The 25,202-nt window shown below is 40.7% G+C and overlaps 1 protein-coding gene and 1 non-coding gene across 30 annotated transcripts in view; one reads left to right on the top strand and one right to left on the bottom strand.

Moving 5' to 3' along the window:
• DLGAP1 (DLG associated protein 1) overlaps positions 1 to 25,202 on the bottom strand; it is a 961,850-nt gene that overhangs the window by 298,308 nt on the left and 638,340 nt on the right. For all 29 annotated transcript variants that reach the window (XM_034943985.2, XM_034943989.2, XM_034943988.2 and 26 more), the window contains one exon: positions 19,457 to 19,671. In XM_034943985.2, the coding sequence (XP_034799876.1) occupies positions 19,457 to 19,671 (215 nt within the window). The remainder of the gene's footprint in view (positions 1 to 19,456; positions 19,672 to 25,202) is intronic.
• LOC112437813 (small nucleolar RNA U13) lies at positions 16,709 to 16,812 on the top strand. The gene has a single exon (XR_003026326.1). It is a non-coding gene; the product is annotated as a small nucleolar RNA U13 (small nucleolar RNA).

Genomic DNA, 25,202 nt, shown 5'->3' with positions numbered 1-25,202 from the left:
GTAAAGAGAGCTTCTCACACTTGGGGCTTTTGTGTGGGACAGGAAAGGCTGACATAAAACAATGGGATTGAGTCATTCATGTGGGACCATACGTAGCCACAAAGGTGTGACTTGGCCCACTGCCCCCCTAGAGGGCAGATTGCAGAAGTTGGCAGAAATGTCACCTAATTATCAAGGTGGCTGTGTGGCTGTGAGTTACTGCCCAATCTATTCAGCAGCGGAGGAAGCTCTGCCAATTCTCAGCACATAGGATCTGGCTAATCTGATAACATATGGAGGAGAAAAAGTGCGTCACTGGTTTCCTCTCGCACCACGCCTGACTTCTGCAAAGCAGCTTCTCTCCCACTTATCTCCCACTGCGAAGCCTTAGGCATTCATTCCTGTGTGATGGAGTCAGCATCCTGAAGAATATGGAATATCTTGGAGATGCAAACGATCCAATGAATACTTATTTATTGGTCAGGGAGAACGTAACTGAAGCCAATTTCCCTTGTGAGTTACTCACTTACTTCCAAATTGGCATGAGTGTAAGACTCCGTGGACATATATAACTCATTCTAGCCAGGATCCAGAGGATCACAGACACCCACTGAGTGTCCTAAGTGACAGGGGAGATGGATGTCATGAAAAGCCAGGAAGAAACCCCCAAATTCCTTGAAACAGACACAGAGATTTTCTTATTGGAAACTAAGCTAAACACTTAAATATATTTTCTCTCTTGTCCTCATCTGTTTTCTTTTTTCTTTTCTTTTTTTTTTTTTGAGACGGGGTCTCTCTCTGTTGCCAGGCTGGAGTGCAGTGGCATGATCTTGGCTCACTGCAACCTCCGCCCCCTGGGTTCAAGCGATTCTCCTGCCTCAGCCTCCTGAGTAGCTGGGACTACAGGCGCCCACCACCACGCCCAGCTAATTTTTGTATTTTTAGTAGAGACGGGGTTTCACCATGTTGGCCAGGATGGTCTCGAGCTCTTGACCTCGTGATCTGCCCACCTTGGCCTCCCAAAGTGCTGGGATTACAGGCATGAGTCACCGTGCCTGGCCTGTTTTCTATTTTTAAATTTACTTGTATTATTTATTTGTTTGTTTATTTTTAGAGATGAGGGTCTCACTATGTTGTCCAGGCTGGACTCCCAACTCCTGGGCTCATGCGATCCTCCCACCTCAGCCTCACAGGTAGCTAGACCGGGAGATAGATAGATAGGCACATCACCTATTTTCTTAGGGTTCCAGGGCTTGTTGAATACAAATTATCCAAATAAAACACAAAGGTTCTCCTCATATATACCAACCAAAACCCACAAAAAAATTTGTTATCCATGTATTGTATGATCTCGTTGGACATCTGGAAGTGCTGGGAGGAATGAGCAGGTGGAATGAGCACAGCCGCAGGATTGGGCCACTCTTAAAGGGATGCTATCTGATGGTCAAAGGGCTAATACGATTAAGGAGTTAAGGACCAACATCGCCCACTGAGTTATTGCCAATTAGCAGCCAGGTTTCCCCAGCAGCCCCAAGCAAACATTATCACCGGCATTGATTACTGATATCGCCCTTCTGTATCTCTGTTCTGGGTTCTAATGCAGACATAGAGAGAGAGAAATTAATTTGTGATTAAGACAGGCAAAGCACTCAGAACTGTAGACTCAAGATTGTCCTGGGAAATCTTCCATAGTGAAGATTTGGAGGGAAAAACTCTTCTCTTCTCATTTCTCACTGGCATTTAATACTATGGAAAACATTCTGGTTGTGGAGTGAGAAGTCCTGGGCTACACTTTGGTTCTGCCCATGACCTGTCATTAATGCAACAGATTCTCCTGTATACAAACGGGCTGTTTAATAATCAAATAAGACACAAATGACAAACTTTTACAATTGTAAAAACTACATGAAAACTTAATGATTTCATGAGTACTGTGTATGAAAAATGTTTCTAATAATTGTAACACTCCATTGGTAGGATTCAGGTAGTGTGTTCTCTTAAGAGGCCCTAAAGAGAGGGAACATGTGCTGAGTGACAGCCCATCAAAGAGCTCCTGGGAGGAAGCAGACACGTAAGGTGAGCTCGAGCCATGAATATGCTCTAGACCTGTCAGTAACAGCCGCTTAGCCACTGAGCTAAGAGCTGAAGACAGCACGAGATGGAAACTGTCGGATCCTCACCATGCTATCAAAGCAAATTCCAGCAGCAGGCACATTGCTGGTAAAAATAATGCTCAGAATTCATATTTTAATCACTTAAAATGCATTTACTCATAGTTTCTTCTTCATGGCTGAGGTGCATCACGACCCTTCCATGAGCTATTATACTCAAAGATAGAAAATAGTATCAGATGCTATGGACTGAATTGTTTTCCTCCTGATTCATATGTTGAGGCCCTAATGCCCAGTGTGATGGTATCTGGAGATGGGGCCTTTGGGAGGCAATTAGGTTTAGATGTGATCACAAGGGTGAGAACTTCATGATGGGAATAGTGTCCTTATAAGAAGAGACACTGGAGGCCAGGCACGGTGGCTCCTGCCTGTAATCCCAGCACATTGGGAGGCTGAGGCAGGTGGATCACGAGGTCAGGAGATCGAGACCATCCTGGCTAACATGGTGAAACCCTGACTCTACTAAAATACAAAAAATTAGCTGGGCGTGGTGGTGCACACCTGTCATCCCAGCTACTCAGGAGGCAGGGGAATTGCTTTAACCTGGGAGGCAGAGGTTGCAGTGAGCCGGGATCGTGCCACTGCACTCCAGCCTGGCAACACAGCAAGACTCCGTCTCAGGAGAAAAAAAAAAAAAAAAAAAAGAACACTCAAGAGCTCTCTCTCTGTCTGCCATGTCAAGACAGTGAGGAGGTGGCCCTATCTGCTAGCCAGGAAAAGGGACCTTAGCAGAACCTGACCATATCGGCACCCTCATCTCAAACTTCCAGCCTCTAGAAAATAAACTTTTGTTAAGTCACCCAGTCTATGGTATTTTGTTATAGCAGTCTGAGAATACTACCAGATGTAGGTCAAAGGATGAAAAATATGAATAATAACAGAAGAAAGAAAGCTTTGTACTGTTAAAGGCTGGTGAGCATGAAAACAGAAGCTTCTGAACAGTTTTAAAGCGGGAGGGAGGGGTCAGGTGGGTCACTACACATAGTGTTGGAAGAGTGTGTTTTGCCCAAATTGATCAAATGAGACAAGGACTCAGTGTATCATAATGTACTAGGAAAAACAATCTGGGATACTGTAAGCCCTGCTTCCCCAGTGATATGGTTTTGCTGTGTCCCCACCCAAATCTCATCTTGAATAGTAGCTCCCATAATTTCCACGCGTTGAGGGAGAGACCTGGTAGAAGATAATTGAATCATGAGGGCAGGTTCCCCCATACTGTTCTTGTCATTGTGAATAAGTCTCAAGAGATCTGATGGTTTTATAAGGGGAAACCCCTATCGCTTGGCTCTCATTGCCGCTCTTGCCTTCTGCCATGATTATGAGGCCTCCCCAGCCACATGGAACTGTTAGTCCATTAAACCTCTTTTTCTTTATAAATTACCCAGTCTTGGGTGTGTCTTTATTAGCAGCATGAAAATGGACTAATATCCCCAGTCATTGAATTCCTGTAAACACAGGCAAACACATTAGTTTAGAATAGGTAAAACACTTAGCGTAACCAAACCCGAGGTTAATCATTCAACTTGCCAGTGAAACGCTTCCAACAGAGGAGAGGAGTCAGTGAGAGACGAATAAAGGACAGAGACACAAAAGCAGCCACACAGATCCATAGTCAGAGGACAAAGCTGGGGGCAGCTTGGTGGAGCAGGTTGCTTCATGGTCAGCCAGTGAGCCCTTTGGGGTCACAAGCTGGGGGCAGCTTGGTGGAGCAGGTTGCTTCATGGTCAGCCAGTGAGCCCTTTGGGGTCAATGAGGGAAGGAAGTACCTTCCTTTTAGGGACAGGGACAGGGACAGAGATGGACCTACAGGGATCAAAGGCTACAGGCAGCTACAATGTAGGAAAAAAACACAGTCCAGGGCCGACCCTGGGGGATTGACTTGGAGAGGAAAGTAAGATTCCAGTTCCCTGAGGAAGAGCCTCATGGGACTTGGCACATGGAGGGTGGTTGAGTACCCTGGTCTCTGAGCGTATCTGTTTCTATGGTTTTATCGTTGTCTATTCCCTCTAAGGTTGTTTATTTATTTACTTATGTATTTTTGAGTAACATTTGTAGCTTGCACACAGGAGATGCTAAGTATATGCTTACTGTATAGGGCATTCCAGGTGAGGTGCTTAACATAAGTTGCTCAGTTAATTCTCACAATATTTATTTAATAATAGATAATTAGAACCATTTTTAATTTAAAAATTTTAACATTCTGATCTCACTTAATGGCCTCAATAGACTTTTTTCTTTCTTTCTTTCTCTTTTGAGATGGAGTCTTGCTTTGTTGCCCAGGCTGGAGTGCAGTGGTGCAATCTCGGCTCACTGCAAACTCCACCTCCCAGGTTCAAGCGATTCTCCTGCCTCAGCCTCCCCAGTAGTTGGGATTACAGGCACCTGCTACCACACCTGGCTAATTTTTGTATTTTTAGTACAGACGGGGGGGTTTTCACCAACTTGGCCAGGCTGGTCTTGAACTCCTGACCTCGTGATCCACCAGCCTTGGCTTCCTAAAGAGATTACAGGCGTGAGCCACTGCGTCCGGCAATAGACCCATTTTAAAAATGAAAAACAAAAAGCCACAACCAGAGAAGTCACTCACATAAGGCTGCAAATTTGTAAAGTCCAGATTTGTACACAGTTCTGCCTTCTCTTATTATTTCAGGCTGCCTCTAAGTCAGCAGGACTGGGACCCTACAGGCATGGGTGCTGCCAGAAAGGGAGAGGGAAGAAGAGGAGGGTGGCTAAGGCGTGCTGTTCCTTCTGCGGGGGTTTCTTCACAGCGTTCCTCTCATTCCTGAAATTATTCCATTTCCAGTGGTATTGAGGGTGACCAGCAGACCCTGTTGTACCATGTCACTTAAAAAACGTAGTGCCTTTTTTTTTTTTAAATACAGGAAACACAAAACCATTGTTAATATTTTAAAATTATCATTTGAATTTTACATTGTTACCTCCAGGGCACAGTGAATGATCATGGAAGCTAGACAGAGGCTTGCCAAGCTGTCTCCCTGCAATACTCAGCTCAGCTACTTAAAGTGTAGGTGGTTGCTATGGGCAACCACTTAAATAAACTCAGGGAAAGTGTGGGGAGTGAGGGCTGCGGAGTGCAGGCAGTTAATGGATTTACCTAATTCAAAACAAAACAAAACACCTATAAATTTTTCCCCAAGGATCATTCCTCCCTCCCGCTAATACTCCTCTACCTGAGATGATTGTTTTCTTTAAGACAGCCAAGGAAAGAGAAATGACAATGAGGATCTTAACCTGTTATCTGAATAGTGAAGTCCATCTCAAAATATTCAAAAAGGAAGAGAAGCTGGAAAATTCTAACTGTTGATCAAATATTACCACTGCTGTAAGTTAAAAAAAAAATCCACCTAATTTTAAAATGGCCCCTAGATTGTTCTTCCCATGGTAGACTGCTTATACTCAACCCCGAGTGGCATAGTCTCAGAACCCAGTCTTCCCAGCAGGGAATTGGAACAGCAGGTTTTATGATTATACTTCCTATTTTGGTGGGTGGGAACATATTTTACTTTATATCTTGCTTTTTGCTTCATTTTCATTTTCTTTAAGTGATTAAGTGCTTTGAGATGCCAAGCCTTCATGTTTATTGAAGTTACTTTTACACTTTTAGCTAATTCCTGCACTCTTGTCCAAGGCCTGTACTCCCATGACCATGCTGATATGTTATGAATATCTCTTTTTGTTATAACTAGGCCTTTTTGTCTTCCATTCCTTTGCATAAAGAATATTACCCATTCAACTAGGGAAGTGGTTGTATAAATTATAGTACAGGAATATAATGGAATACTTTGCCATTGTTAAAAAGAGTGTGGTTAACCCACAAGCATTTATATAAAACAATGTTTAAGACCTAATTTCAAGTGAAAAGAGCAAATTGTAGAACAGTATGTATAAAGAAAATTTAGACATGGGTATATATAATATATGCTTAGAACATTTCTGAAAAGATTCATAAGAAACAGAATTCTTACCTCTATGGAGGGCTAAAAAGGGAATGAAGAGGGGAGGGGGACTTTAACACATTATTAAAATATTTCGTGGTGGTGTTAAAATTTTTTTGAGTATTATATTTTGTAATAATAAAAAAGGAAATCTTCCCATTATTTCTAAATAAAAAAGAGACATGTGAGTATGGTGTATATTGGAGAATGGCGTATCACTACGGCAAGCAAGACAAAATAATAGCAGCAGCAACAAGGAGATCTGACCTGTTGTATTAGGCTGTTTTTGGGTCACTAGAAAGAAATACTTGAAGCTGGGTAATTTATAAAGAAAAGGGTTTTAATCAGCTCATGATTCTGCAGGGTTTATAGGAAGCACGGTGCTGGTAGCTGCTTCTGGTGAGTCTTCAGGAAGCTTACAATCATGGCTGAAGGTGACAGGGTGTCAGCATGTCACACGGTGAGAGCAAGGGAGCAAGAGGGTGGGGAGGTGCCACACTCTTGAACAACCAGATCTTGCGTGAACTCAAAGTAAGAACCCAGTTGTGTTGATGAGGACGGCACCAAGCCATTCATTAGGGATCTGCCCCCAAGACCCAAACACCTTCCACCAGGCCCCACCTCCAACACTGGGGATTACATTTCAACATGGGATTTGGAGGGGACAAACACCCAAACTATACCACCTGTCCTTGGTTGGCTTTTGATTTTTGGTGTCCTTATTTATCTGTGTAACTTTGTATATCAGCCCTTTCTGGTACCATCCTAATCTCTGCTTCTACCATTCTTTCCCTGCAGCAGTACAACTTTCTCTTGTCTCTTACTTGATTTCAAACTGTCTCCAATTTGTCTCTCTCTATCTCATCTAGAGGCAGGCTAGTATAGTGGTTGATAACATGGGCTCTGAATTCAAATCCCGACTGTGACACTTCTAGCTCTGTGACCTTGGAAAGTCAATTAAATTTATGTGTCCCAGTTTCCTCCTTGTATAACTTAGTTAATAATAATTCTTGTCTTATAGGTACTATTAGTTATTATGTGAATTGTGTCTGGCACAGAGGAAGTGCTTCTAAGTGTTAGTCATTACTATTCTTCAAGGTGATTTTTTGGGGGGTTAAAATTAGATATATTCCAACAAGAAAAACAAATAAAGAAGCCAAAAGAAAAAAGTAAGAGAAAAGCACAAGAAATGCAGCAAAAACCACCCAGAAAGCCTCTTCACGAGAAGAATGACTGCTGAGATGTTAGAAGATATCCTTCCGTACATATATACTCATGTAAATAATATAGAATATACTTTCATCTAAATAAGAAAAAAAATCTCTCCTGTAATTGGCTTTTTGACTCCACGCCACGCAGGCCATCTGTGTTTTGTTTGTTTGTTTGTCTGTTTGTTTTTTTGAGACGGAGTCTTGCTCTGTCACCCAGGCTGGAGTGCAGTGGTGTGATCTTGGCTCACTGTAACCTCTGCCTCCCAGGTTCAAGTGATTATTCTGCCTCAGCCTCCCAAGTAGCTGGGACTACAGGTGTGTGCCACCATGCCTGGCTAATTTTTGTATTTTTAGTAGAGATGGGGTTTCACCATATTGGCCAGGCTGGTCTTGAACTCCTGACTTTGTGATCTGCCCGCCTCGGCCTCCCAAAGTGTTGGGATTACAGGCATGAGCCACCGACCCCGCCACGCAGGCCATCTTTCTAAAACAACACTTACATCACTTCATTATCTGGCTCCGCTATCAGTGGTTTCCTATTGCTCACTTTATTAAAACAAAATGAATTCTCTGGATATTTAAGGATCTTACTTAGAAAAGTCCTCACTTTCTATCCAAAGATGGCTTCCCATTTTTAAATACTCTTCTAATACATCAGTCAGCTTAATTTCTTTATACTCAGACAAAATTCCTCCTCCATAGTCTGTTGCCTCTCAGTGATTATTCAGATTCCAAATCGAATCCTTTCTCTTTCATGAAGTCATCCCTTCCTATTTTCAATTCCTATTAATTTTTCTTTTTTTTGAACAAATATAGCACTTTTAGTTAGCGGTAACATACATAATGTAATTTCAAAACTTACAAATAATGATACAAAATTGTTTTCATTGCTCTTGGCGGCACTGAATCGTATATGTGCAGTGGAGACAGAGCCTTATAGCTCTCTTGTCTCCCTCAGGGCATTTAGCAGCTTGAAAAGTTTGATTCCTCTGGAAAGAAGTCTTGGTTGAGAGTGAGATGACTTGGGTCCTAAACCTTGCTGAGGAGCTTAAGCGAGGCACCTCTTTACTTGGGGCCTCCATATCCTCATTTGCAATATAAAAGGGTTGGAATCATCTTTGAGGTTCCTTTTAGTTTTGCTTCTAAGATTTTTTATTCATTCTCTCTCTGAAGAAAGGCTACCTGAAAATAATGCCATTGGTAAAGTGGTAAATGTTTAGAAACTGACTTTTTGGGAGGAAGAAGCTCTGCCTTGTAGAGTGTGTCGATTTCCATGGTGTAAATATTTCCATCATGGCCAATATCAGGCTCCCAGGATGACAAAACTGAATATGGAGTTGGGAAGAGATGTCCACCATTGGCTCTCATTGGACGACTGGACCCCCCCTAGCATTGTGGAGTGGCTCCTTTCAATGAAGAAATGCAGCCTCAGGCTAGATGAGCACAGCCAGCTAGCTTCATCTCCAGCTTCTCTCACTCTAAAACTCCAACACAATCTTTCTTCACGGAGTGGAGAAGGCGACGACAATGGAAAGTGCTCCCAGCTTGGCTTTTCAAACCCAGGCTCTGAAGGCACAAACCCCAGGAGGAGGCCAGTCTTCTCAGGCACTTGTACCCACAGCAGTGTCCATCTCTTTTGGAATCTGGCACAGGAATGATGCTACCGAGGTGGTGGCAATTTTATATGCAGTTGGTAATTTGGATCTGTTCCGAGAGCTCTCAGCTCTGCCTTTTCTGGGAAAGAGGTGTGGTCCAAAGAACTAAAAGAAGGTTCTGAGCTGTAAGTCAAGAACAATGTACAGATGGTGGAAACAGTCTCCAGACTGTTCAGGGAAAAGTCCTCAGAGTTTCATGAGTCAGTGGGAGGAAAGAAGTTGGAGAGAAAGTAGAGGGCTGGAGCTGAAGACCCAGGCTCTGCCTCGTGAGGCTCACAACCATGAGAAAGGCTTGGTGTATCAGTACAGTGTTGGTTAAAAGTCAACTCGAAATTCCTTCTGACACCGTTGGGAGGATCTTATCATATGTACTAAAAACATTTGATGACTGTTATTTATACTTATTTATGTTAAACAATAGGAAGAAAATTAAAACATTACTAGCTATCAGGATAGATGATATTTTCTCTTCATTGGTTTATGTAGGTTTATATATATATATATATATATATATATATATAATTTTTTTTGAGACAGTCTGGCTCTGTCGGCCAGGCTAGGGTACAGTGGCAAGATCTTGGTTCACTGCAACCTCTGCCTCCCGAGTTCAAGTGACTCAGCCTCCTGAGTAGCTGGGATCACAGGCGCACACCACCACACCCAGCTAATTTTTGTATTTTTAGTAGAAATGGGGTTTTGCCATATTGGTCAGGCTGGTCTTGAACTCCTGGCCTCAAGTGATCTGCCTGCCCTGGCCTCCCAAAGTGCTGGGATTACAGGCGTGGGCCACCAAGCCCAGCCACAGATAATTTTTAAAGAATGTTGCAGTAGTTAATGTGATCATTGAAGAACACCCTTCCCAACTTCAAAAGGACTAGTTAATGCTGGTGCTCCCTGCCCCCTCATAGAATTAGAAGGAACTGGGATTCCCCAGATGAACTGAAGGAAATATGCTAATATTCAAAGTGGATAACAATACTAGGGATGGCTGCGTGGATATTTTTAACATGCTAATGTGTACCTGCCAGACTGAGCTCCCAGCCTCCAGGTGGGCTGGCAACGCAAAGTAGGGTTGAGAAGGAACAGGGAGCTTTTCAGAGAACCACAGATTCAGAAGCAGAGGGAGGGGGAAGAATTGAAGAGAACACAGACGCAGTGAAAGGATGCTGGGCAGATGTTAGATGGCAGCTCAACTCAACCACTGCGCATTAAAGTTACTCATGGAGGGTACTGTTCAGGGCACTTTAGGCATAGAGGGATTGTGTAATGATGCGTTAGCATTTGTTCAACATCCCCTCTGGGATGACGACTCTGTGCCAAGTGCTTCAAAAACATTCTTTCAGATAGCATTGAATCTCTTCCTACACGAGGGACAGAGAAAATAGACCAGTGCTTAAGAAAGCTATAATACCTTGAGAAATGTTAACACAGTGCTTCGGGAATTCTTAGGAGGAAGAAATAATGGCTGACAGCCAGAGGTTAAATTTGAGAAGAAGATTTAAAAGAATGGAGACTTTCTTCTCATCTTCTCCCGATTAGATCGCAAGTTCTGTTGTACTGGGAATCCTGACTACTATAATATATCCCAATGCTTAGCACATAGTAGGTGGCCAAAACTGATAATAATGATGGCGATAGCTAACATATGTGGAGCAACTACTGTGTGCCAGGGACTGTGCTAAGTGCGCCACATACACTGCACCTTCTCGAATCTGCATAATTACCCTTGAACAACCAGTGGCTTGTTGAAGTGGCGTGATGTTACTTCCCATACAAGTGTTCTGTGCTTGTAAGGGAATAGCAGGAAAGAAGATCTCAAAGGAGAATGGAGTCTTACTGTGACACTTTTGAATGTTACATTTGGAACTTTGTGCCTAGACAACATGGGATTCAGAGATAATTTTTTAGCAACCTGGTAGAAAGTCTTAGAGAAGGAGTTGGAGCAGAGAGAGGCTGGGGGCGTCAAGACAAATTGGTCCATTGCAATCACTCAAGTGAAAAATAGTAAAGCTGGAAGAGGTAAGAGGTGAGTTGCAAAGTTTCAAGACTGTATTTAAAAAATGGTCATTCCACTGATAGAAAGGGAAGTGTCAGGAAGAGAAGTGATATATTTAGGGAGTACTGTGTTATGTGGGTGCTTTGAAATCTCTTCTTCCTGAATGCTGAGCTTGAAAATACAGGATCAATGCACATGATCAGACGATGGTGCAGATCTTATGCTAAAGTCTTAGACTCTTTAGGCTGGAAAGATCTTATATAGATATTTTGTCTGTCTTGCTCAGGCAGAATTATCCAAGGTCTCAGAGGAATATAACTCAGCTTGTTTCAAAAGAGGCCTTGGAAGTTTTCTCTAACAATTTCCAAATTAATTGATTTGATAATTAATAACTTTGCACTTAGAAGTTCCTCCTTGCAGTTAACCTGAATTCCTTGGGCTGCAATTTTGATCTCATTTCCTCCTGGTTTATAGATAGGAATGTTGATGATTTTGCTATTTCAAATGCATCTTCCGTAAAGATACATTTATTTAGGACTTACACCCAGCTTGCTTCTAAAAAGGATTAGAGGCAGCTCCTAATATGTCCACCTAGGCTTCCTTTTAAAGAAGCTTTTCTCATTCCTGCAAAATGTCTTCCATCTGCATGCATAAGAAGAATTTCTTTAATAATAAATGATACAGCAAAAGTAAAGCTAATAACAAACTATGCTGACAAAATAGTAACCTGTAAACAAAACAAAACAAAAACAAAAAGAAACAAAAAACCACAATCCTTTCTTATGCCAGGCAATGCAGATTTTTCTCATCAGAAAATAATTCTGACCAAAACTATCAACTTTAACACCACCAGCCTCTGAATTTTAAGTTCCTTTCTTCTTTGTAGTGCCTGCTTTTGCCATTCTTAGACTCGTGTGTGTGTATGTGTCTGTGTGTATTTTTCTCTTCCACTTGACTCTGGAAAACCAGATTTTAGTAAAGCATTTAGTGAATATTGAAACCAAGGTATAAATGACGGACACAGTACTTAAATTATTAAAGGTACCAAATGTTTGTTGCATGAATAAATGAGTGAGTGAGTGATTGCATGAATATAATTTGTGATTGTAATTAGGGTGTTCTCTTTACCTCGTTGTCTGCACTTTAACGGGAACATAGATATTAAATTGAATAAATGGCAGGTGGCAGACAGAAAAGACGAAGGAATTTTGAGGCTCTCTGCAAAGAGAAGCTGTCCTGGAAGGACAGTGGGCAGCATCTCTGATCAGCACTACCTAAAGGAAGTGAGGAGTCTTTGTTTCCAGAAACCTTAGCCAGGGCCTTCCCTGCTCCCCTCCCTCTGCTGTCTTAGGGCTTTGTTTACACAGCCCCTTGAAGCCAGCTGTCAAGGGTGCAAACCTGGTCTGCCATCCTTTGAAGAAGGTTCAGGTTACACATGGTAAGCCACAGAACAGAGAAGGCCCAGGATTCATTATTGTATTAGTCTCCACAGAGCTGAACCCAGGCTCCTAAGAGTCCGTCCCTTCTTCCTGTGTCCTCTGTCAGCCAGCGCCTTCTGCAGCTCTGATCCTTTGGTCATTGGTCCTTCTTTCCTGCACCTGAGGCTAAGCCTGAGTCAAGATGTTCTCAAGATCCTTCCTGTTTCAGCTGCATGTCTGATGTTTACACTTGCGACTCAGAACTCACTTCACTGCAGGCTTCTGACGCCCCTTCAAATCCATGCTTCACTCTCACAATCTGTTTTGAATGTCTGTTTTTCCTGGGTACCACTTCTCAGTTGTCCACACCCAGTTGATCTTCCTTTCCCCTCCATTATTAAACATCTTTTAAATAGCTCATCACTGCAGTCTTAGTAAGTTCAACTTTCCGTCCAGCTTTTTATCTTTTCTGGTTTCAACACCTGGGCTCAAATCTTAGCTCTGACATTTGATTGATAGGTAACCTTAAAAAAGTTATTTAATCTCTCTGAGATGGAAATTTGTCATTTGTAAAATGGGCAAAATTGCATGCATAGAGTTCTGATGATCAAAAGAAAACACGTATGTAAAGGCCGTAGCACTCAGTCAGGCACTTAGAACCTTGTTAAAATGTAAATATCCCTCCTACTTAAAAAAAAAAAATTATTTTAAGTTTTGGGATACGTGTGCAGGATGTGCAGGTTTGTTACATAGGTAAACGTGTGCATGGTGGTTTGCTGCACCTATCAACCTATCACCTAGGTATTAAGCCCAGCATGCATTAGCTATTTATCCTGATGCTCTCTCCCTCCCCCAATCCCTGACTCTTAACTTTTAAAAATGTCTCATTCCTTCTCTCTAGAAAAGTATCGGGACTTTCTTTTATTCTTTTGCCTCCTTTAAAGACACACAAGGAGTTCTCTCCTCTCTATAGTCATGATCATTGTAGAGACTTTTCAGTCTACGCAGGCTTCCTTTCAACACAGGCTTTTCTAAAGAGTAATTATATAGCAAGAAACCAGGATTTGGTACAGACTACAATACTCACACATGCCCACATCATTTGGAGGAGGGCATTCATATCCCAATGAAGGAACATTTTTTCAAAAACTAGGAGTGGTGATCTGGGACTCAATGTAATAGGCGATTGCTTGTATTAGCTGTTTTTTCTTTTTTAAATAAAGCTGATTTCTAACAAACATTTGAAAGGTATTTAGATAATTTGTAGATGAGCAAGTGATAATTTTTCTGTGAGCAAGAATGACTTTCCCTGTTTTAAACGTGTCGCGTTTCTTATTATATTGGAAAGTGGGAGTGGGGAGTTAGAAGTATAGAGGATAATAGAAGAAAGTATTATAGTCAGGGAAGAATGGGACACTACCCTGGGTTTATATCACTGATCACTGAGGACGTAAATTCACAATTTCGTGTGGCAGGTTGTATTTTCTTGTTCTCCCTACTTTGTGAGGAGCATTTGCTATTATACGTTACAATGATACGGAGGAACAGGTAGGAGAGGAACAAAAAAGCATTTAGGCAAAACAGAGACATTTCATACTACTTAGAACAGAGATGGGATGATACAAATTGCTATGTTCCCAATACAGTTCATATCTTTGGGGAAAAAATAGCGATGCTCCAATCTTCATCCCATCCCCCTCTTTCTCTAACAAGAAAAGGAAAACGAGGAGCAGTAGGTAGGTAGGAGGGGAGCGTATGACGTGAGGGACAGTCAAGGACACAGCATGTCCAGGAGGAGAAAAGGGGAGCAAAAAACGTATACAAGATAAACAACAACAACAACAAAAGAGACTCCAGCAAGAGGCTATGGTTTTGGGTTCCTCACGTAGAAATCGATGCATTTAAAATATCCAGAATTAAAGTTGAAGAAGAACACTCCATCTACCTCTTCTCAAATTATTTTCTTTACCAATACTACTTCCTTTTGTCTTTAAACTGTGAACCACTACTCTACTGTGCCTTGTTCTTACAATTATACACGTCAGTGCTGAAAGGTTCCTGGGAGACATTTCCTGTAGACTAAGGATAGCACCTGTGGGCATCTCGGATCGATGAATCATGGTGGCTGGAGCACTGCATTGAGACTGGTTCAGGGGCTCAGTCTGTTCTCAATGGGTAGGGTGATGGAATCCATCAATGCTGGGATTGGCTAATGCTGTCTGCCACAGGTTTGGGGTGGGAGGAGTTGTAGGGAGAGCCGCCTAAGTGGTGCCATCCATGCTAAGAGACTGAGACTCTCATTTACGAGGAGGTTCAGAGATATTAATCAATTTGCCAAAAGGCACACAGCTACTTAGTATTTTTCCAAATTTAAATTTAAATTTTTCCAATTTATCTAAAACAAACAAACAAACAAAGGTTCAGGGCCAGGGGGAAAAATGAAGATTAAGAGGATTAACCATCCTGAAAATGAAAAATGATTTGCCTTCAAGGCATTTAGAACTGAAAATAAATCTTCCTGAAGCCTTTTGTTAGACACTTTATCAAAATTGCTAGGAGCTCTGACTGGCTCTCTTGCAACAGCCTGGAATCCTTCTCCCCAATTTCAGAGGAGTTTCAAAATCTGTAATATTATAGACTGACTATTTCTTCCAGGGGGAGAATTTTTCTTAGTGCTTGGATAAAGAGATGAAGTATTAAGACACTTTAAACTATTATTCATGTAGGATTAATAGATATTTGAATTTAACTTCAGAATCTTTTAAATGACACCCCACTTAATATAATTTTTAAAAAGTTCTTTCTGCAGTGTATCAAATAAAAGTCCCAGATGGGATTTGGACTTGGTTTTAACTAATCATGGTAGCAGGCAGTAGTCTCAGTTCTAGAATAAATGGCACTCCAAATAAGAGACTTAAGTTCTTCATCAGTGCCAGGCTGCAACAACATGCTTTGAGGGAACTCTGGCCCCTAAATGTCTCCTCTACTTGCCTGGAAATTTACTATTAAACATTCAGAATTTTTTTGAAAGTGCTAATATTCTTGGGTGATATGCCATTTCAAATTTATTGTTAGCTAATAAGTAAGGAAGAAGGAAAAGCTAGTGATGAGGTGGAGCGATTTGTTAATAGCTGTGGGATAAGAGAAGAGAGTGACCGAAATAATAGTTTTCCAAGAGTAGCTACAGGAGGGGTTTTGCTGGCCCAAAGATGGACTTCGTTGTCTCAAAACTACTAACACCAGAATGTTTAACTGACCTTAGGCCTTATATGTCTGAGGACCCAATAACTAACACTAAGCAGCTGATGAAAAACCACCCACATAAATAAACCCTCAAGATGCCTTCGGAAAATAGAAAAGAAAAGAGAAAAACAATGTAAGAAAGTGTAGGAGTGCCTTCTCTTCAACATTTCTGAGAGAAGATGGGAGTTGAAAACCTTAAACAAAATGTTGCCCCAATCTCACTTGCCTAATTTTAGTTATCTTGGTTCAGGGCTATGATTCATCCCTAAAGCTGTGAATTACTGAGGAGGAAGGAGGGAAAAAAAATCGACTTAAATGTCAAAGAAGTAGGAACATAAATATAGTTTTCTTTTTTGAGGAACTAGAATTCCAGGATATAGGGATCTTTTTTCTCATAAGGGACTGAATCCTTCAAACTTCTAGAAAAATAATGATCTGCAGTCAAAACATCATCAAGGAATGAAAGACAGAATTGATTATGAGTCATGTCATGTCTGAATTTTTGCCTCTATAGTGTATTTTCCTTTTTTTCTTTTGTATCTCTTTCAATCTGGTTAAACTATTAATTAATTAATTAATTAATTTTGAGACAGGGTCTCTCTCTGTTGCCCAGGCTGGGGTGCAGTGGCTCAATCATGGCTCACTGCAGCCTCAACTTCCTGGGTTCAAATGATCCTCCCACCTCAGCCTCCCGAGTAGCTGGGACTACAGGTGCATGCCGCCACACCCAGCTAATTTTTGTAGTTTTTGTAGAGACAAGGTTTTGCCATGTTGCCCAGGCTGGTCTCGAACTCCTGGGCCCAAGCAATCTGCCCACCTTGGCCTCCCAAAGTGCTGGGATTACAGGTGTAAGCCACCGTGCCAGGCCAATCTGGTTAAACTAGAGGTCACTAACAATTGTATGCAGTTGAAGATGATGGAGGTTTAATGTGTAGACTGTAATGACAAACGGAACTCATAAAATAGGTGAGTGTGAAATGAGTGGAGGTAAGTGGAACTATGAGAAATGATTCTAGGGGATGTGATGGTAGCACAGGGAAGGAAGATATGTTTGGATGGTTGTCTAAGGTTCTCTTGTGATCCTTTTGTGGATCATAATCATAATGATTGAGTTTTCACAGTAATATATGAGATGTGCTTCCTTCAAACCTTGTTAGGATGTTGGCACACTATCTGTCTTACATAAACGTAGGAAAAAAAGTTCTCTTTCCTGCCAAAGAACAGGGGACAACAGAAATGATTTGGGGAAACTCCATCCTAAGTAAAATGTTTTCAATTTAGTAGGTGTTCTCCTGTCCATTTATCACCACTTTGAATTTCTGTAAGTGGGGAGGGATGAAATAGCAGTCACTAACTCATACCCAGTTCAACAACTTCATCGTCTGAAGGAGCTGACCCTCTACCATCAGCCTAGCTGTCATCTTCATGTTTGCCTCTTTCTGCTCTGAAAACTTCTGAGCAGTAAAAGAAATATATGGTGGTCACAAAAATACGGTCCAGGACGTTAGAGGAGGGTCATATTGTGAAGAAGGCAAATGAGAAAGAAAGAGTTTCAATGACTTCAGAGTGATCCTCCACATCCTGAAGATATGAGAGTAGCCCAGGGCACGATTGTGACATTGATTTCAGCCCCTACCCTCTAGACCTGTCCTCAGTCTCCTCAGAGCACTCTTCTCATCTTCCTCATGGCTCTGCATCTTTCTGTTCTCCTCTTACCTGGGTATTGCTGTGGACAAGAGCAATTCCTCTATCTTATCACCCAAGACCCAAAGTGTCACTCAGCGAATGTGACCAATGCATCTTGATGACAACCTAACGGGATACTCAGGAGGTGGAAAGGACTCTGGAGGTTGCCGGTTTAAGTGACTTTCTTGCCCATTGCAATCCTTTTCTTGCATCTTCTGGAAGATGTTAACCCTATGGCCATGACTACCTAACATTGTGTCTAGTGGAGAGATATTTTAAGGTCCATAGAAGAATATTTTTTTTCAGAAGGGTCCTTGGCCTCCGTCATTTCATGTCACCTTGGTCCACTGCCTTTCTTACAAATCCAGTTCTTTCAATTTAATTTTCTGAGCTTCTCCTAGGTGCGCCAAAGTGCAATGAAGACTTGTTTCTGTTTTTTATTTCCACGAATTTTTTTTTTTTTTTTACCTTGTGTGGCAATGTTTTGGGTCCAATTCTGTTCTCCAAATAGATATATTGAAGTCCTAACTCCTACTATCGGTGAATGTGACCTTATTTGGAAATAGAGTCTTTGTAGATCTAATCAAGCCACCAAGTTTGTGGTAGTTTGTTCTGATGATTCTTGAAAAGTAACACATGTAGTAATAAAGGCAAAGAGGAAGGGCAACTGGAAGCCAAAGAAAGAAGGAAGAGGTTTTTTTCTTGGCTTAATTTACTGATGCATTGGTATTAATTTTTGATTAAAATGATCCAGAATTGTTCCACATGAACCCTTGAAAAATAATTCATGGGAGGCTGTCTCTGTCCGGATCTTTAAAATACAACATACTCTGCTATTTAAATAAATTCCCATCGCACAATAGTCAGCTGTTTTTCAGTGCTCTTGATTAACAATTGGGTTTGTTTTCCTTAACTCGACTGCTTTGATTTTTTGTTTTATTTTGCCTTTTAATATTTTATTTAGTAACATAATATAAATGCATGAATAGTAATGTTCATTTCATCAAAATATGGAATCAAAGGCACTTAAAAATACGAATTATCCGTAATATATTTTTCAGGTCCAAATGGAATTCTATCTATTTCTACATTCCAAGACTCTAAAGAATTTACTCTCTATAAACAGCATTTAGAATTAAATCAGGTCTTGCTTAAAATAATCAATCTCAGTGGTTTCCTGCGTAGCGCTATTCTTTGTTTACAAACAGCACAAATACAGTTAAGGACTACAGTCATATGCTGCACAACAACATTTCAGTTAATGATGCATATAATATGGTTGTCCCATAAGATTATAATACTGTGTTTTTACTGTATTTTTCTATGTTTGGATATATTTACATAAACAAATACTTACCATTGTGTGAGAGTCGCCCACAGCATTCAGTACAGTAATTTGCTGTATAGGTTTGCAACTTAGGAGCAATAGGCCACTCCATATAGCCTGAGTGTGTAATAGGCTAGACCATCTAAGTTTTTGTAAGTGTACTCTATGATGTGTGCACAGTGAAATCGCTTAATGATGCATTTCTCAGAAGGTAACTCCACCCTTAAATGATGTATGACTATATTTATATTTGCAAAACCAAACCTTTTTAAGGCCTTCAATTGTAATACATATCGAGTGCCCAAATTTAAAAATGTATGTCAAGAACCTTCACATATCCAATTTTAAAGCACGGCCACACTCTATAAGCTTCTCCAAGACAATCTCTTCTATTATGTTACTCAATTATCTGAAAAATTCAAGAGTCTTAAGAAAAAGTTCTTGTGTGTACTTCGTGCCTGAGCAAACGTTCAAGAATTGGGATACATGTATATTCTCATTGACCAGAAATTTTAATTCTTTTCAGAAGCCATTCTGGATTCTTTTAAATCCAGAATGGCTTCTGAAAAGATGGGATTGCTTCTGCTTCTTAGAGATGAGGGGTTCAGCTTATGATCAATGCAGAACACATCTGTTGCCTCTCTCTACAAAGGCACTGGGGTACAGACGTCAGATCTAAAGTCACAATTAATGTATTGCACTGCTCCACCTGTAGGATGTTTCTGCCCCACTTACTCTAGGAGACACACCATCTGAGCCTCGGTGATAATACAAGCACCTGGACTATCGCAAGTGCAGGGTTAGGACTACTCACTTGAGTGTGGTGAGTTCTGTAAGGGATGGCTGAGTAGCCTTGAGATAGCTTTCTCTCCGCGCAGCAACTTTTGGAGAAGGCTTGGGACTCGTGTCTGAGTCTCCACTGTCTTCATCCCCCATGGCCTTGATATAACTGCCACTCCGCATTCTTCGGCATGGAATTTCATCATCTTTACCTCGAGGGGTGTACCCTGTCCATTCATCTTGTGGAACCTATTCAGATAGAAAACAGATAAATCACTTTTTATAAAATCCTACCTTTTTCTTTTCTTTTTCTTTTTTTTTAGATTTAACATTTCTTTTTTTTTTTTTTTTTTTTTTTTTTTTGAGATGGGGTCTTGCTTTGTCGCCCAGGCTGGAGTGCAGTGGTGCAATCTTGGCTCACAGCAAGCTCTGCTTCCCGGGTTCATGCCGTTCTCCTGCCTCAGCCTCCTGAGTAGCTGGGACTACAGGCACCTGCCACCACGCCTGGCTAATTATTTGTATTTTCAGTAGAGACGGGGTTTCACCGTGTTAGCCAGGATGGTCTTAATCTCCTGACCTCGTGATCTGCCCGCCTCAGCCTCCCAAAGTGCTGGGATTACAGGCTAACATTTCTAATCTTTATGAGTACGTAGTAAGTGTATATATTTATAGAGTACATGAGCTATTTTGATACAAGCATACGATGTGTAATAATCACATCAGGGTAAATGGGGTATCCATCACCTCAAGCATTTGTCATTTCTTTGTGTTATAAACATTCCAATTATCGTCTTAGTTATTTAAAAATGTATAAATAAGACCAAGTATTTTCTTTTTTTGGTATGGTGCTGGATATCGGTAATATAATTATCTGAAACTTTAGACATTAACCTTTCAATAACAATATTTTATTGTAATAGGCTCATAAATATTTTGAATATGTACAAATCCACATCTCTCAGTCTTTAACATGACTCATGTAGTAGGAAAAATTAAAACCATTGGCTTTGAATCATTTGTACATCTCAGTTTTCTCATGCTGATAATAGTTGAGTCAGGCATAAGAATGCCATTTGAAAGGAGAGCAATTTTATTTGAGCTTTTCAGTGATTTGTTTTCAATTGCCATTTAAGATTCGGGAATGTTTACTGATTGATCTATGCCTTCCTTGAACCTTTCGACTTTACCATCTCATATCCAGTCTGTCTTCTTCCTAAACCAGTGGTCTCTACCAGCTGCATTTACTCCCCAGTCACTTATTCTTTCTGAATCTTTCTTAATTTGGATTCAGCTTCCTTAGATCTGCTTAAAGCACTCTCTAAAGGTTTCCAATGATCTCCTAATGGAAGATAATGGCATTTTCTTGCTTTTATTTTTTGTTGGCCTCTGCACACCTGTACACACATACATACAAATAACACCTCTTTGCAAGTTTCTCCCCTTTTGGCCTTCTGATTGCTTGACTTACCTGGTGTAGCTACTACTTGTCTGAATTGTTCCTTTCCTTTTGCTTTGCTGGATCCTACTCTAAGTCCCTAACTGTGGATACCACAACAAAATCATATTGTCAGTGCACTGCTCTTCTTTTTTCTTCCCACAGTCATTTTTTCTGAGTTCAGCAGAGCACTGCACTACGTTTTAGAAGCCATCTTCATGACTTTCTCTTCAGTTCCTCTTAGATTTTCCACTTCAACATGAACTCAACCTAGATCTCATTCCTTCTTCATTTTTCATGAAGTGAAAAAAAATGCATAATAGCCACTCTTTTTATTCATTAAGAAGTAACATAGCAAACATACTACAGTGGACAGAGCACTGCACAAGGCTTAAGTAAAAGAGACCAAAAAAGGGGGAGGCTGGTTCTTGCCCTCAACGTATTTATAACAGAGACGAGAAGAGAAACGAGAGTTAGCAGTAATGGTGATGGGAAAGGAGGATCCAGGAAAGGCTCCCTGGAATTGGCCAGGTTTGCAATGAGAAAATAAAAAGGCTTTTAATATTTTGATGTTAACTATTTACTGCTTATCCATTAAAATAACATGGTACTTCATTATTAACATTTAACTGTGCTAAAAAAAATTTGCCTATAAGATCTCATTTCATCAGTACAACAACCTGTGCATATTTTTCTGTTTTTCTCAGGTGAGAAGCAGGAGCTCAGAGAAGGTGAGTAACTTGCCAAAGGACACACAGCTAAAACGGCAGCACTAGGGTTCGAGGTGTTTAACTCCTAAGATCAAAATTATATTAATCAAAATTTTATGATTTATATCACTTTGAAACCTAAAGTGTTAAGAAAATTGTCTACAATAGCACACACACATATCAGACACAGATTTCTAAATATTATAGGTTCTAAGGAAGTGAGAATAGATGTTCTACTAAAAGAGCATAATTCTTTCCTTTTTAATTGTTAATTCACCTGTATAACTTGAAAGTTTAGATCTAAGAACTTCAGATTGAAGAGATGCTACTATTCATGGTCTTGAAAACAGTGGTTTGTAGGTTCTAATTCTGAAAAGTACTAACCAAGATGAAGCATCACCCTGCAGCATGTTCATTTTATTTAATAAATTCTTATATTGTGCTCCTGCGTGCAGGCACTGTTCTAAGTGCTTTTCAAATGTCAGCTCATTTGATCCACACAGCGGAGGGGTGGTATTATTATTATTCCCATTTTACAAATGAGGACACTAAAGTTATGTAACTCACTCAGAGTTACAGCTAAGAAGGGGCTGAGTTTCAATGAGGCAGTTCCTAGGGCCATATGTTGACCACTGTTTAATGCTCCTTGTCTTTCTAGGCTGTGCTTTGTGGCACCTGCAGAACTGAGCAATTATAGTCCCGGATACCTTTGTGCTCATCACATTTGATACACTTGTCATTTATTAATTATGCTAGTAACAATGTAATGTTTTTACTTTTGTAGGTAAAAGCATCAAAATCACCACAGCAACAAAGATTTCTCAGGAAATTATAAATGCTGAGAACAGTCTTGTTTTCCTTGCATTGGCAGGTGACTCACTGCATAGACATGATCATCTTCAGAGCCTCATTATAGATTTAGCAATTACAGTTTAAAAATTAACTTGGTACAGCTGAGGGTCATAGATGATGCACCCCACACTTGCTATTTCTCAATCCTGATGTGAAGTTCATAAGCATTGCTCTCTGGAGTATGTCAGACACTAATGACAAACTGATTAGCTCATATGGCTTATGCAACAAAACATGGCAAATTTTGTTCAGATATTTTTTTCAAAGTTAGTTTATGGTAGAAATTTGGGCTCATACTAGAAACAGTCTGTAACTGTTGTTTAGGGAACCAGCTGAGAAGTATTTAACCTGTGTATCTTTCAATTAATCTTACTTTTCAAATGATAGCAGCTAAGAAGTTATGTGGAAGTGACTTCCATTGGAGTGGAATTTGAATAGTAATACATTATTTATATACCTAAAGGTAGCATACAACAAGATTACACATAAAATAATACAGTAATCAGTTCTAGGGAAAGTGTAAAGACAGAAAATCGAGACCTTGGAGAAGAAAAACACAATTGCTGAACTGTAAGGGCCATTAACATCGATATAATCGAGTCAGTTTTTATTTGTTTCTTAAACCCTAAAGCAAAAGGGAGGCATTGCTTAGGTAGATAGTTTTAGAAGAAAGCATATAAAGTGGTAAGCATACAAGGCCCAAAGAGTGAAATGTTACTGCCTTTTGATTGGAAAGAAAGGGAGAATTACATGGCTGCAGCTGCTATTGTGAGCTGGGCAGAGGTTGCTGTGTCTTTCCATTTCAGCTGCACAGAGAGAAAAGATTTAGGAAAATCCAAAGAAAAAGATAATCTTGCAGCTGTCTCAGAAAAGCCTGCGTTATTACTGTGGTGGCAGTTTCAGGAGCTGGAAGTCTTGGTAGAAGGAAAGCTGGAGCAGAGACAAAGAGTGCAGGTCCTCATTGATTTCAGGCTGGTGGGATGACCTGCTTGTGTGCACCAGCTTAGGAGGTGGTTGGACTCAACAAACATAAACAAATAATAATAAAAGCAAACTAATACAGGTTAGATTTTATAGTAGTTATGGATGAGAAAAAAGGATTAATTGTTTTTTAATTATTATGTTTAAGCATTAGCACTCCAACAGAGATCTTAATTTTTGATGAAACAAAATGAGGATTAGTGTGCATTGTCTATTTCAGTGGTAGCCCGTCTATAACTGAAACAACATGTTATCATTCAGAAAACTGGAAGACCTGCCCTTGACTAAGAAATGGCCATAATCAAGTGCTAACATCCTCTAATTACAGGATAGGGATGTAGGGATGGTTTTTTTTTTTTTGTTTTTTTTTGACAGGGTCTTGCTCTGTTGCTTGCGCTGGAGTGCAGTGGCGTGATCTTAGCTCACTGCAACCTCCACCTCCCAGGTTCAAGCCATTCTCTTGCCTCAGCTTCTTGAGTAGCTAGAATTATAGGCCTGTGCCACCACGCCCAGCTACTTTTTGTATTGCTAGTAGAGAGAGGATTTTGCCATGTTGGCCAGGCTGCTCTTGAACATATTGAAAGAATTATTTCAATACCTTTTTTTTTTGAGGTGGCGTCTCGCTCTGTCACCAAGACTGGAGTGCAGTGGCACGATCTTAGCTCACTGCAACCCCTGCCTCCTGGGTTCAAGAGATTTTCCTGCCTCCCTAGTAGATGGGACTACAGATGCCCGCCACCATGCCTGGCTAATTTTTGTGTATTTTTAGTAGGATCGGGGTTTTGCCATGTTGGCCAGGCTGGTCTCAAACTCCTGACCTCATGATCTGCCTGCCTCGGCCTCCCAAAGTGCTGGGATTACAGGGGTGAGCCACTGTGCCCAGCCAGGATGAGAATGCTTTCTGAATTGAAATGATGTCACGGGCACTGAAGGATGGGCCATTCTAATGAAGGTTATAGTCTATTCAGTCACAGAACAGGAGAAAATAAAACACCACCTAATGGGGCATGCTCATATTTTCTGTCTCTCTTCCTGCCTCCCTCCCTTATTTCTTTATTTCTGCAGGTATTTTTTTGTTGTTTATTTGCCAGCCATGGTTTGGGTGCTGGGAATACACACCAGTGAATAATACAAATGTTGGTCTCATTCCATGTAATTTATATTCTAGAAGGAGAGCTAGAAGAGACAGATAATAGACAAGCACCTGATAAATGAACAAGATAATTTCAGGAAGCACAAATGCTATGAGGAATAAGATAAGGTGATGTGCTAGGGTAGCTGGAGGGGGGCTGCTTTAATTTGTCCTTCAGTGAAGCCCCCCTGAAGAAGTAACATCTGAGAGATTTGATGACCAGAAGAGCCAGCCTTGGAAGGATCTAGGGGAAGAGCTTCCAGGCAGAAGGATCAGCCAGTGCAAAGTATCTAGAGTAAAAAGAAGATTGGAGTAATCCCAGCCCTAGGAATGAAAATGCCAGCCTGGTCAGAGAGCATTGAGCAAGAGAGACGTGACATGAAGAGAAGCAAAGGGGGTCAGGTCACATAGCTCATCTCAAGCTATCTTGAGTCCTCCTTAAAGTTGAATCTGCTCTCCCAAAACTCCCTCCAACTGCTTCAGCTTAAATTAATCTTTTCCTTTATGAAATTTATAGCATGTACCATCTATATAAGGGGTCAGCAGAATATAGCTTGCAGACTAAATCTGTTTCATCATCGATTTTTGTAAATAAAGTTTTATTGGTACACAGCATGCCCATTCATTCTGTGTTATCTATCTATGGCTGACTTTGAGCTACAAGGGCAGA

The sequence above is a fragment of the Pan paniscus genome, chromosome 17, assembly GCF_029289425.2.
Source record: "Pan paniscus chromosome 17, NHGRI_mPanPan1-v2.0_pri, whole genome shotgun sequence".
NCBI lineage: Eukaryota > Metazoa > Chordata > Mammalia > Primates > Hominidae > Pan > Pan paniscus.
This window is presented reverse-complemented; position numbering and strand designations above follow the sequence as displayed.